This window comes from Oncorhynchus tshawytscha, linkage group LG33 (genome assembly GCF_018296145.1).
Source record: "Oncorhynchus tshawytscha isolate Ot180627B linkage group LG33, Otsh_v2.0, whole genome shotgun sequence".
Lineage (NCBI taxonomy): Eukaryota > Metazoa > Chordata > Actinopteri > Salmoniformes > Salmonidae > Oncorhynchus > Oncorhynchus tshawytscha.
The window spans coordinates 6,879,130-6,891,171 of NC_056461.1; the positions used below are offsets into that span (position 1 = coordinate 6,879,130).

General features: G+C 44.2%; 1 protein-coding gene and 1 long non-coding RNA gene across 2 annotated transcripts; one reads left to right on the forward strand and one right to left on the reverse strand.

Moving 5' to 3' along the window:
- The first annotated feature begins 3,670 nt into the window (after positions 1-3,670).
- LOC112230550 lies at positions 3,671-5,426 on the forward strand. The gene is made up of 3 exons (XR_002950354.2): positions 3,671-3,721; positions 4,858-4,917; positions 5,302-5,426. It is a non-coding gene; the product is annotated as an uncharacterized LOC112230550 (long non-coding RNA).
- A 3,597-nt stretch (positions 5,427-9,023) lies between these two features.
- LOC112230551 (cholesterol 25-hydroxylase-like protein 2) lies at positions 9,024-11,730 on the reverse strand. The gene has a single exon (XM_024396823.2). The coding sequence runs from the start codon at positions 11,590-11,592 to the stop codon at positions 10,639-10,641; it is 954 nt and encodes a 317-aa protein (XP_024252591.1). The 5' UTR covers positions 11,593-11,730; the 3' UTR covers positions 9,024-10,638.
- Between the last annotated feature and the right edge of the window lie 312 nt (positions 11,731-12,042).

The window sequence follows — 12,042 nt, forward strand, 5'->3', positions numbered from 1 at the left end:
GATAGAATTTGTAGATAATTGGCCCTCCTTCTGGGACTCACCCACAAACAGGACCAAGCCTGATCTGCTGAGGAGTGACGGACTCCATCCTAGCTGGAGGGGTGCTCTCATCTTATCTACCAACATAGGGCTCTAACTCCTCTAGCTACACAATGAAATAGGGTGCAGGCCAGACAGCAGGCTGTTAGCCAGCCTGCCAGCATAGTGGAGTCTGCCATTAGCACAGCCAGTGTAGTCAGCTCAGCTATCCCCATTGGGACCGTGTCTGTGCCTCGATCTAGGTTGGGCAAAACTAAACATGGCAGTGTTCGCCTTAGCAATCTCACTGGAATAAAGACCTCCTCCGTTCCTGTCATTATTGAAAGAGATCATAATACCTCACATCTCAAAATAGGGCTACTTAATGTTAGATCCCTTACGTCAAAGGCAATTATAGTCAATGAACTAATCACTGATCATAATCTTGATGTTATTGGCCTGACGGAAACATGGCTTAAGCCTGATGAATTTACTGTGTTAAATGAGGCCTCACCTAATGGTTACACTAGTGACCATATCCCCCGTGCATCCCGCAAAGGCGTAGGTGCTGCTAACATTTACGATAGCATATTTCAATTTAAAATAAAACAAATAACGTTTTCATCTTTTGAGCTTCTAGTCATGAAATCTATGCATTCTACTCAATCACTTTTTATAGCTACTGTTTACAGGCCTCCTGGGCCATATACAGCGTTCCTCATTGAGTTCCCTGAATTCCGATCGGACCTTGTAGTCATAGCAGATAATATTCAAATTTTTGGTGACTTTAATATTCACATGGAAAATTCCACAGACCCACTCCAAAAGGCTTTCGGAGCCATCATCGACTCAGTGGGTTTTGTCCAACATGTCTCTGGACCTACTCACTGTCACACTCATACTGGGGGAGGCAGGGTAGCCTAGTGGTTAGAGCGTTGGACTAGTAACCGAAAGGTTGCAAGTTCCAATCCCCGAGCTGACAAGGTACAAATCTGTCGTTCTGCCCCTGAACAGGCAGTTAACCCACTGTTCCTAGGCCGTCATTGAAAATAAGAATTTGTTCTTAACTGACTTGCCTAGTAAAATAAAGGTAAAATTAAATACTCTGGACCTAGTTTTGTCCCATGGAATAAATGTTGTGGATCTTAATGTTTTTCCTCATACCACCATTTTATTACGTTTTTAATTGCAACAAATAATCTGCTCAGACCCCAACCAAGGAGCATCAAAAGTCGTGCTATAAATTCACAGACAACGCAAAGATTCCTTGATGCCCTTCCAGACTCCCTCTGCCTACCCAAGGATGTCAGAAGACAAAAATCAGTTAACCACCTGACTGAGGAACTCAATTTAACCTTGCGCAATACCCTAGATGCAGTTGCACCCCTAAAAACGAAAAACGTTTCTCGTAAGAAACTAGCTCCCTGGTATACAGAAAATACCCGAGCTCTGAAAATTCCAGAAAATTGGAACGGAAATGGCGCCACACCAAACTGGAAGTCTTCCGACTAGCTTGGAAAGACAGTACCGTGCAGTATCGAAGATCCCTTACTGCTGCTCGATCATCCTATTTTTCCAACTTAATTGAGGAAAATAAGAACAATCCAAAATGTATTTTTGATACTGTCGCAAAGCTAACTAAAAAGCAGCATTCCCCAAGTGAGGATGGCTTTCACTTCAGCAGTAATAAATTAATGATATTCGTTGAGGAAAAGATCATGATTATTAGAAAGCAAATTACAGACTCCTCTTTAAATCTGCGTATTCCTTCAATGCTCAGTTGTCACAACTCTGCCAGGACCCTTTTTCTCCCCAATTTCGTGGTATCAGAATTGTTAGTAGCTGCTATCTTGTCTCATCGCTACAACTCCCATACGGGCTCGGGAGAGACAAAGGTTGAAAGTCATGCATCCTCCAATACACAACCCAACCAAGCTAAACTGCTTCTTAATCTTAACACAGCACGCATCCAACCCAGAAGCCAGCCGCACCAATGTGTTGGAGGAAACACTGTGCACCTGGCAACCTTGGTTAGCGTGCATTGCGCCCGGCCCGCCACAGGAGTCACTGGTGCGTGATGAGACAAGGATATCCCTACCAGCCAAACCCTCCCTGATGATGCTGCTAGGCCAATTGTGCGTCGCCCCACGGACAGGGCACGAACCCAGTGTCTCTGGTGGCACAGCAGTACAGCGCCCTTAACCACTGTGCTACCCGGGAGGCCCTAAACTTTCTACTTTTAAACTCGGACAAAACAGAGATGCTTGTTCTAGGTCCCAAGAAACAAAGAGATCTTCTGTTGAATCTGACAATTAATCGTAATGGTTGTACAGTCGTCTCAAATAAAACTGTGAAGGACCTCGGCGTTACTCTGGACCCTGATCTCTTTTTTGACGAACATATCAAGACTGTTTCAAGGACAGCTTTTTTTCATCTACGTAACATTTCAAAAATCATTAACTTTCTGTCCAAAAATTATGCAGAAAAATTAATCCATGCTTTTGTTACTTCTAGGTTAGACTACTGCAATGCTCTACTTCCGGCTACCCGGATAAAGAACTAACTAGAATCCTGACTAGAACCAAACAATTTGATCATATTACTTCAGTGCTAGCCTCCCTACACTGGCTTCCTGTCAATGCAAGGGCTGATTTCAAGGTTTTTACTGCTAACCTACAAAGCATTACATGGGATTGCTCCTACCTATCTCTCTGATTTGGTCCTGCCGTACATACCTACACGTACGCTACGGTCACAAGACGCAGGCCTCCTAATTGTCCCTAGAATTTCTAAGCAAACAGCTGGAGTCAGGGGTTTCTCCTATAGAGCTCCATTTTTATGGAATGGTCTGCCTACCCATGTAGAGACGCAAACTCGGTCTCAACGTTTAAGTCTTAACTGAAGACTCATCTCTTCAGTGGGTCATATGATTCAGTGTAGCATGGCCCAGGAGTGTGAAGGTGAACGGAAAGGCTCTGGAGCAACTAACCGCCCTTGCTGTCTCTGCCTGGCCGGTGTTTCCCCTCTTGCCACTGTGATTCTCTGCCTCTAACCCTATTACAGGGTCTGAGTCACTGGCTTACTGGTGCTCTTTCATGTTGTCCCTAGGAGGGGTGCGTCACTTGAGTGGGTTGAGTCACTAATGTGATCTTCCTGTCTGGGTTGGCGCCCCCCCTTGGGTTGTGCCGTGGCGGAGATCTTTGTGGGCTATACTCGGCCTTGTCTCAGGATGGTAAGTTGATGGTTGAATATATCCCTCTAGTGGTGTGGGGGCTGTGCGTTGGCAAAGTGGGTGGGGTTATATCCTTCCTGTTTGGCCCTGTCCGGGGGTATCATCGGATGGGGCCACAGTGTCTCCTGACCCCTCCTGTCTCAGCCTCAAGTATTTATGCTGGAGTAGTTTGTGACGGTGGGCTAGGATCAGTTTGCTAAATCTGGAGTACTTCTCCTGTCTTATCCGGTGTCCTGTGTGAATTTAAGTATGCTCTCCTTAATTCTCTCCTTCTCTCTTTCTTTCTCTCTCTCGGAGGACCTGAGCCCTAGGACCATGCCTCAGGACTACCTGGCATGATGACTCCTTGCTGTCCCCAGTCCACCTGGCCGTGCTGCTTCTCCAGTTTCAACTGTTCTGCCTGCAGATATGGAATCCTGGCCTGTTCACCGGACGTGCTACCTGTCCCAGACCTATTATTTGACCATGCTGGTAATTTATGAACATTTGAACATCCTGGCCACGTTCTGTTATAAATTTCCACCTGGCACAGCCAGAAGAGGACTGGCCACCCCTCATAGCCTGGTTCCTCTCTAGGTGTCTTCCTGGGTTTTGGCCTTTCTAGGGAGTTTTTCTTAGCCAACGTGCTTCAACACCTGCATTGCTTGCTGTTTGGGGTTTTAGGCTGGGTTTCTGTACAGCATTTTGAGATATCAGCTGATATACAAAGGGCTAGAAAAGAAATATGATTTGATTTGATCTTACCAGAAACAGACCACAGACCTCACACAAAGGTTTAAGGAAAGGGGGTACAAAGACAATTGGGTAAAACATGCCAATCATCGTTTTGAAGGACTAACACAGTTGGAAGGCTCTCAACCAAAAGTTAAAGAAAAAGCAGAACATGTCCCCTGTTGGGGAAGGCATTTAAGGAAGCACTGGTACATTATTGATACTGACCTACAATTGAAACTCATCTTTTTTTTGTATTTTCACCCCTTTTTTCTCCCCAATTGGTAGTAGTTAGTCTTGTCTCATCGCTGCAACTCCCGTACGGACCCGGGAGAGGCGAAGGTCGTGCGTCCTCCGAAACCCAACCCAACCAAGCCGCACTGCTTCTTGACACAATGCCCATCCAACCCGGAAGACACCTGCACCAATGTGTCGGAGAAAACTCCGTACATCTGGCGACCGTGTCAGCGTGCACTGCGCCCAGCCTACCACAGGAGTCGCTAATGCGCAATGAGACAAGGATAACCCTGCCGGGCCAAACTCTCCCCTAACCCGGACGTCACTGGGCCAATTGAACCCAGAATCTCTAGTGGCACAGCTAGAGATTGCTCCACTCGGGAGGCAATGAAACCCATCTTTAAATATCCCCACGTATGGTCTTTTAAAAGAACCCCAAACATGAGAGACATTGTGGTCAAATCTGATTATCCACCAGAGAAAAGGGTAACTTTCTTAGACAAAGTTAGGGAGGTTAATTACAAATGTGGCTCAATGCAGCTTCACATACAAATGTAACTCATTTACCCACCCCCACACAGGATAAAGATTTAAGATCTGATTACCTGCATTTCCACCAATATTATTTACATGTTAATGTCCTTGTCTGTCTCACATAGGGAAAACCCGTAGAAGCCTTAAGACACGGATCAGTGAGCACCGCAGCAACATACCGACAGGTGAGACAAAACCCTGTTGCTGTTCCTTTTGTACCAGCTGGACATCCTATTAGCTCTCTGAGATACATTGGAATAGAAATGGTCAAGATGTCACACAGGGGAGGGGACATTGAGAGGAAACATCTTCAAATGGAATCTTTCTGGTTCCACAGGCTCAACACACTGTCTCCTCTTGGCCTAAATGAGGAGTTTGACTTGAAACCGTTTTTTATAGTTTCAAAATGTCAAAATTGTTTTGTTTTTTAAATACTCATTTAAATATTGTACGTGTGTATATGTTACTGTAAATATTGATCACATTCCTTGTGTATGATCATATATTTAGACACGTTGAATGTTAATATTGTGAACTTATGTTATACATTTTTTTACTTCCTGTTTCAGGAAGTGATGTCACCGAGTAATGCCTATGTATATTAGGACCTTCCACCCCCACCTGGGATATGGATGCCTGATGCAGACCTAAGGGTCAAAATGTTGTTATAAATAAATATCACCTGGGAGTATGAGCAGCATTTTCCTTCCCGTTTTTCTTAGAATGCTGCCCTCCCTTAACTATCCACTGTCTTGCATAATACTATTCTGCATCTTACATTTATGACCATTGAAAGTGCTATTTCCTGCTGATATTTCAATTATAAAGTTACAATGGAGAGTGATAGAAGATAAGGAGGATTGTTTGGTGACGAGACTGGATCCTGTCTTTTATCTGTAGATAATGATTAGACAAGGTGACCCCATTCATGTCCTGTAGTCCAATACAATGACCCAAGTGTTACCATTGTGCTATAGAGCCCCACAGTGGAGGTGTCATAATACCCATAAAACCTAGCGGTCAAACAGGGAAGTGGTTCCAATTTTTTGTTTTACCCCATTATTTTTTTTCCACGGGGGATTTTAGAACCACTTGAAATAAGTGTTTCCTGTAGGCTCAAGATGGCTCACCCATCTTTTTGTTCAGTGCATGTTCAATATACCAGGAACAGTGTTATTTGGGTTGTTAATCGGATTCGTTCCGACATTTCTTGATGAGTTTTTTTTTAAAGTATTTGTACGTTTTTGGGGGGTATTATTTGTGTGCTGTTTGACATTAAACTGCGTTGTTATGAGCTAGTGACATAAGCGTTTCGCTGCGCCAACCAATGAATACATCAGAAATGAAATCAATGTTTATATTGATTTCATTTCTGATGTATTCATTGTTTGGTTAAGAGAAAGGCTGTACACAGCAAGCTTTGGTGTAAGAGCAGAGCCTGAGCAGAGCATTGTGTTTTCAGGGAGGATAGATTACTCCAGGTTCTTTCAGAGATGATATATTGCTGTGGGGTGTCACCTTCCCCCAGTCTATTGCCACTATTCTCTGTAAGTAAAACATCTGCTTCACACAACTAGGCTACCACAGACAGGAGCACTTCCTGACTAAATTTCCTTCACACAAACAGGCAGGGCCCCTTTTAAAAAAGCCTGTCATTATATGCACATAGTATAGTCACAGAGGCCCCTACGAAACCTGATTGAAGAGAGTAGTGAGGGTGGTTAGTACAGAGGTAACATAGGAGTACGGTACACACGCGCGCTATTACTCTAAAAGAGACCTCCTCTCCTTTGAAACACAAGGTGGCTTTTATGTAGATCCGTGTCTGCCGATGACTGATTAGCCCAGGTTGTCCATTGTAGAGCATGAATATGGCAGAAGACTAACTCAGGTAAAAGTCTCAGTGAGCATTGCGTGTACACAACTCTCTACAAAGGTAGCATGTCATGCTAGGTATGACAGGAATGGGAGAGGATGTAAGTACAGTGGTAGAAAAAACACCCAATTGTCCTACTTGAGTAAAAGGAAAGATTCCTTAATAGAAGAAAAGTCACATGGTGAAATACTGCTTGAGAAACAGTCGAGGTATTTGGTTTTAAATACACTTAAGGATCACAATTAAATGTAATTGCTAAAATATACTTAAGTATCAAAAGTAAGTGTAAGTCATTTCAAATTCCTTACATTAAGCAACCCAGACAGCACATTTATGGCTAGCCAGGGGCAGACTCCAACAGCATTTGTGTTTAGTGAGGCAGATCAGAGGCAGTAAAGATGACCAGGATAAGTGTGTGAATTGTACAATTTTGCTGTCCTGCTAAGCATTGAAAATGTAACAAGTACTTTTGGGTGTCAGAGAAAATGTATGGAGTAAAAAGTACTTTATTTTCTTTAGGAATGTAGTGAAGTAAAAGTAAAGTACAGATACCCCCCAAAAACGACTTATGTAGTACTTTAAAGTATTTTAACTTAAGTACTTTACACCACTCGGTTATATAATTAGTACAACCAGCAGATTCTGAAGATCTGTAAAACACCATGAGAAAAGAGAGTACCCATACAGCCAGTTCTGTTGTAGCAGCAATTTTGACCACTGTTGTGATATAATTACTCTAAGGACGTTGATTTGTTAAATCAGGTTTGTTATGGTAGGGCTGCAGGAAAATCCCGCCTCTTCAGTAGATCTCCAGGGAGACGGTTGGGTGTTATTCTGTGTATCAGTCAAATGATCCGTGTGCTGAAACTCTTCATGTTTACATGTTAGACCACTGGATTTGCATCTCCAGGGGGGGAGAGAGGCAGGATTGTTTTACAAGTCACACAGTATACTCCCAATGATCATGAAATGATTCATTTCCATTTATTGGCAGGTTATGGAACAGTTTGGGACAAGAAGATAGGGATCTTTTATGACAGGTGGTTTAACAGAGGGGAGGGGGAAGGTAGGGGACAAGAAAGAAAGAGCGAAAAAAAAGAGAGGGGGGGGGACAGTAAAATGGTGACTGACATGTTTTTGCGTCATCCAGATCACGCTGATACCATAAACTTTGTGGATGAGAGCAGGAAGGGGCCGTCCTGTCCTGAAGGTGACCAGGGGAGATACTACCACATAGTTCTATCAGTAACACTTATGACTCACCTATGTGGTTTCGATCGCACACCGAGTCTCTGTTTCAGCCAGTCCCTCAAGGGCCGCATTTCTAAAATAGGCACCTTGTGTTGCAACGCTTGAGTTCCGCTCCTCGACACACCAAACCTGTTTGGCAAGTACCGTCCCTCTATGAATAACAACACGGGAAGGCACGGTGTGTCGTGACAAGTCGTGACATGTTTAAACCATAATGACTATTTGACCTCTCTGCCTACAACAACAATGGAGATCCCGTGGCACCATAGGTTGATTCATAGGGATTGAATGTCATGTCCAGTGTGTGTATTGAATTATTCAACCGTATCTATCACATTACATTACATACATATTTGTTGAATATTGAACTTCATGACTGACACTCCAAAGGGCAGATGTTCCAATGAGGGGAAGTAACTGTGGTCTGCTTCAGGTTACAGGAATAAACTATACATGTTAGAAAATTAATTATTGTCTGACTATTTCCTATTTATGGAAGTCCAGGTGTGTCTGTGTCTAATTCATACTGTACTTCTCATTTCTTAACCAGGGTATGACGTCTCAAGTAGTACTTTATGCTTAGCGGGACCTCTGGTGGACTGTTTGTGAAACTGCATGCGGACACTTAGCCCAAGATGTACTGAAGGAGTGTAGGCTAGCTAGCCTACTCTTTTAGGGTCAATCAGCAGTTGCTACATCCATCTTGGGACTCATAAATGAACGATATGTACCCATTGATTCTTGAAGAATATAATGTATAAGTGCCTCATCATGAGCTTAGTTCAACTGTCATACCCCACCAGAACCTCAAATATAAGCTTGTTTGTAACCAATGTTAAACATGGTCACAACTATAATTTTGATATCATGGATGGAAATACAAAGATACACTTGGCCTACTGTCCTCTGTTATTACCCCCCCCCACACACACACACACATTCTGAAATTGAATTTTTGTCCCCCCAATTTTATCATTGGAATGTGATACAAAACGGGGCAACGGTGTGCTTTAGGACCATGCGGACGCCTCCGAGCGGTCGGGGAGATGGTTTGGAGTGTTGGATCTGACTGGATAAAAATATATAGAAACATTTATAAAAAGAGTTATGTCCCCCCCACTAAAAAAACCCCTGGTTTTTACACAGTTGCAGCCAACAGTATTTTTCAGCAGTCACAACACTTTACTGGAATTCTTCTTCTGTTACACACAGGTGTTCGGAGACACTAGATTGCTAATTAAAACAGGTTGGCTTCTCTCTCTTCTGTAAACAAGCTGTAACACACGGCCTTGTTGGAATCGTGTTTTAAAAAGTGTATAGTAATTGTTCCTTTTTTGTTTTTAGAAAATAATTTCTCGACGATATGAAAGTTAAGTTCAAAGGGTTTGAAAACTGTGACACAAGCGAGGATTAGTAACGTGTAGATAGAGCACACATCGGCTGTGCGGTCGTCAATTAATGGGATGAACATCCAAGAGGGGGCCCTTTCGGGTGAACGATGGTTAGTGCAGAACAGAACCAATGATAATTACAGCACTATAAGGATTCCATCTCACAGCGGATGATGACTTTTAAATGACAATCAACATTCATATTTCTTTAATATTTCCAAAATTGTAGACCCTTTCCCAACAATAGTTTGACAATCTGATTAAAACACGGCTGACATTTCACTCTGCTCTCTAACTCTTCACCGACCCTCTGCTCCAATCATCATCAACAGTACAAATATTCTGCAGTTTCCCATATGAATAATCTATTAGAACACAAGCACACGCTCTAGGAATACCAAGTATACTTGATGCTCGGCCAATGACATGCTTGAAAAGAGAAATAGTTGTGTTTTGTCTGTGTTTAGGCCCCAGGCTGAAGATTATGGATCACAGTGAAGGTGTTTTGTCATGGGAGGGGCAGTGTAGAGGTCTCTGCCAAAGAGATTATAGACAGTGTCTGAAAGAGAGGATGATAAATTAGTATTGGCCCCACGCATCGCTCTGGCGGCCCACTGGACACCGCTAAAAGACTGCCATTCAGCTTTCTGGTTTGTGTGTGTGTGTGTGTGTGTGTGTGTATGTGTGTATGTGTGTATGTCTGTGTGTGTGTGTGTGTGTGTGTGTGTGTGTGTGTGTGTGTGTGTGTGCACACGCGCATTTCCCTTGTGTTACCCTGCTTGAATTGCTGTGCTGCAATCCTTCAACTGTGTTATTTTCAACAAAACACACATTTTCCAAAAATACTACATGAGTTATTGAAATACCTATGAAAGGTTTGTGCAGTCTTTATATGTGTCTCAGCTACCAACAGACAGTTATGCTGTATCAGGTTATCCAGTCATAGGATTTACCCCCAAAGAAATTATTCAAAAAGAGTTCAAAACAGAGAAACATAGGAAAATGTCAAAAAAACTTAGCAAAAATATACAACTCCAGTCAGCATGGATTTTTAGCGGTATTAGTAAAACACATTTCAAATGCAGGGAAGACCTGAGAATGCCATGGAAACCAATGAAAAAAACCCACAGAGCAACCCCAAACAAATCAATATCGTACAAAACCAGAGATCTGACAGAGAGCTACAGAGCGCAGTTAGTGTAAAGTCATTACATTTCATGAACACAAAGAAAGATGGAAAAGGTGAAGAGCGAGAGAGAGAGAGAGAGAGAGAGGTGGACAGAGAGAAAGACAGAAGAGATAGAGTAATGAAGGGAGGGAGAGAGATTGGATGATATACACACAAAAAGCAGTCAAGGGAGAGGGAGGAGAGAGAAAAAAAGCAACACTCAAGCTCCTTTATCCTTCCTCCCTTTCAGACCTTCCTCAACATATTTATCTTTGGAGGGGGTGGGCACCATGTTGGTCCCCCCCAACCAGTCCCAGTGGGAGAAGAACGGGGCAAAGTTTGTCCCGGGCATCCGGTGGTGAGCGTCGTGTTTGGGGGGTCCGCCCCACAGGCCGAAGGGCACCAGGCGGTGCAGAGACCAGGGGAAGTCGTAGCCACAGTGGTCCTCAGTGGACACACAGATGGTGAACACCATGAAGCCCCAAGCGGTCAGGCAGTGGCACTGCAGCAGGAGGGGGTCCACAGTGGTCCAGAAGCCCGAGCTGATCAGCTCCCAGGCGGACACGTACTGGGTAACCAGGCTGAAGGGCTGAAGGTACTGGTGGTGCATGGCGTGGAAGGTGCGGTACAGCCATGGGACTCTGTGGTGTAGAAGATGCCAAAGGTAGAACTGGAAGTCAAAGACCACCATGCACCCCAGGATGCCCAGGAGGAAGCTCATTAGAGTGGGTGCGTCACGGGGGAGCGGGATAGGAGGCCTCCACAGCCACTGGCCCACAGCTGCAGGGAAGATATAGACCAGGTGGTTGTAGGCTGTGAGATACAGGGTGGTCCAGATGTTGTCCCAGGTGACGGGTCTGTCTGGGTGGAGCTTGTAGCTGTTGAGGGCTGGCCAGCTGGGGGCCAGGAGGTCTAGCAGGGTGTAGAGAGTCACCAGGAGAAGGTAGGTAGAGACAGAGATGACCACAGGGAACAGAGGGCTCCGCAGCTCAGCCTGGTGGTGCTGCAGGAGGTAGTCCCACGCCGGCTGAAGGACGGACTGCTCCGGGAGCCCCAGACCCAGGGTCAGGTTAGCCACGGTCAGGTGAGACATCCAGGGGAGAGACACACCGCTGAACAAACTGCCTGCACTCACTGTGTCCCAACTAAAGTCTAATAGTCTCAGAGGATTCATTTATTATCTGGGTTGGTTGCAACAGACTCCACAAGAATGGCAAAGATACTTCCAGCTGTAATGTAATGTTTGTTTTTCTGCAAAAGGCAAATAATCTGGTGCCGTAGTGCCAAATTAGGTTGGCGGTCGATCTTAGCCTCTTATGTAGATCGAGGCGCCACCTCCTCCTCCCCCCCTCCCCCTCCCCCTCCCACATTTCTGACCCAGATCTGAGAGAGCTGCCTCCCGCTGATCAGAAGTGACAAAGACAAAGTCAAGTGTGTTTTCTTTACTCGCATTGAGGAGAAACACTGTGGTCAAAGCCAAACGTTGGTGCTCATGTATCAATGCAGAAACTGGTGAACTGTCAAATTGGATCATTTTGGTTAAATCAGTTGATTATTAATGAAAAACAACTTTAAAAAAAATACATGTTTTCCTCTTTTTTCTTTTTCTCTTTCTTTCTCTCTC

Excerpts from the sequence above, each read along its gene's own strand:
- LOC112230551 (XM_024396823.2), bottom strand. The coding sequence starts at position 11,592 with ATGAATCCTCTGAGACTATTAGACTTTAGTTGGGACACAGTGAGTGCA.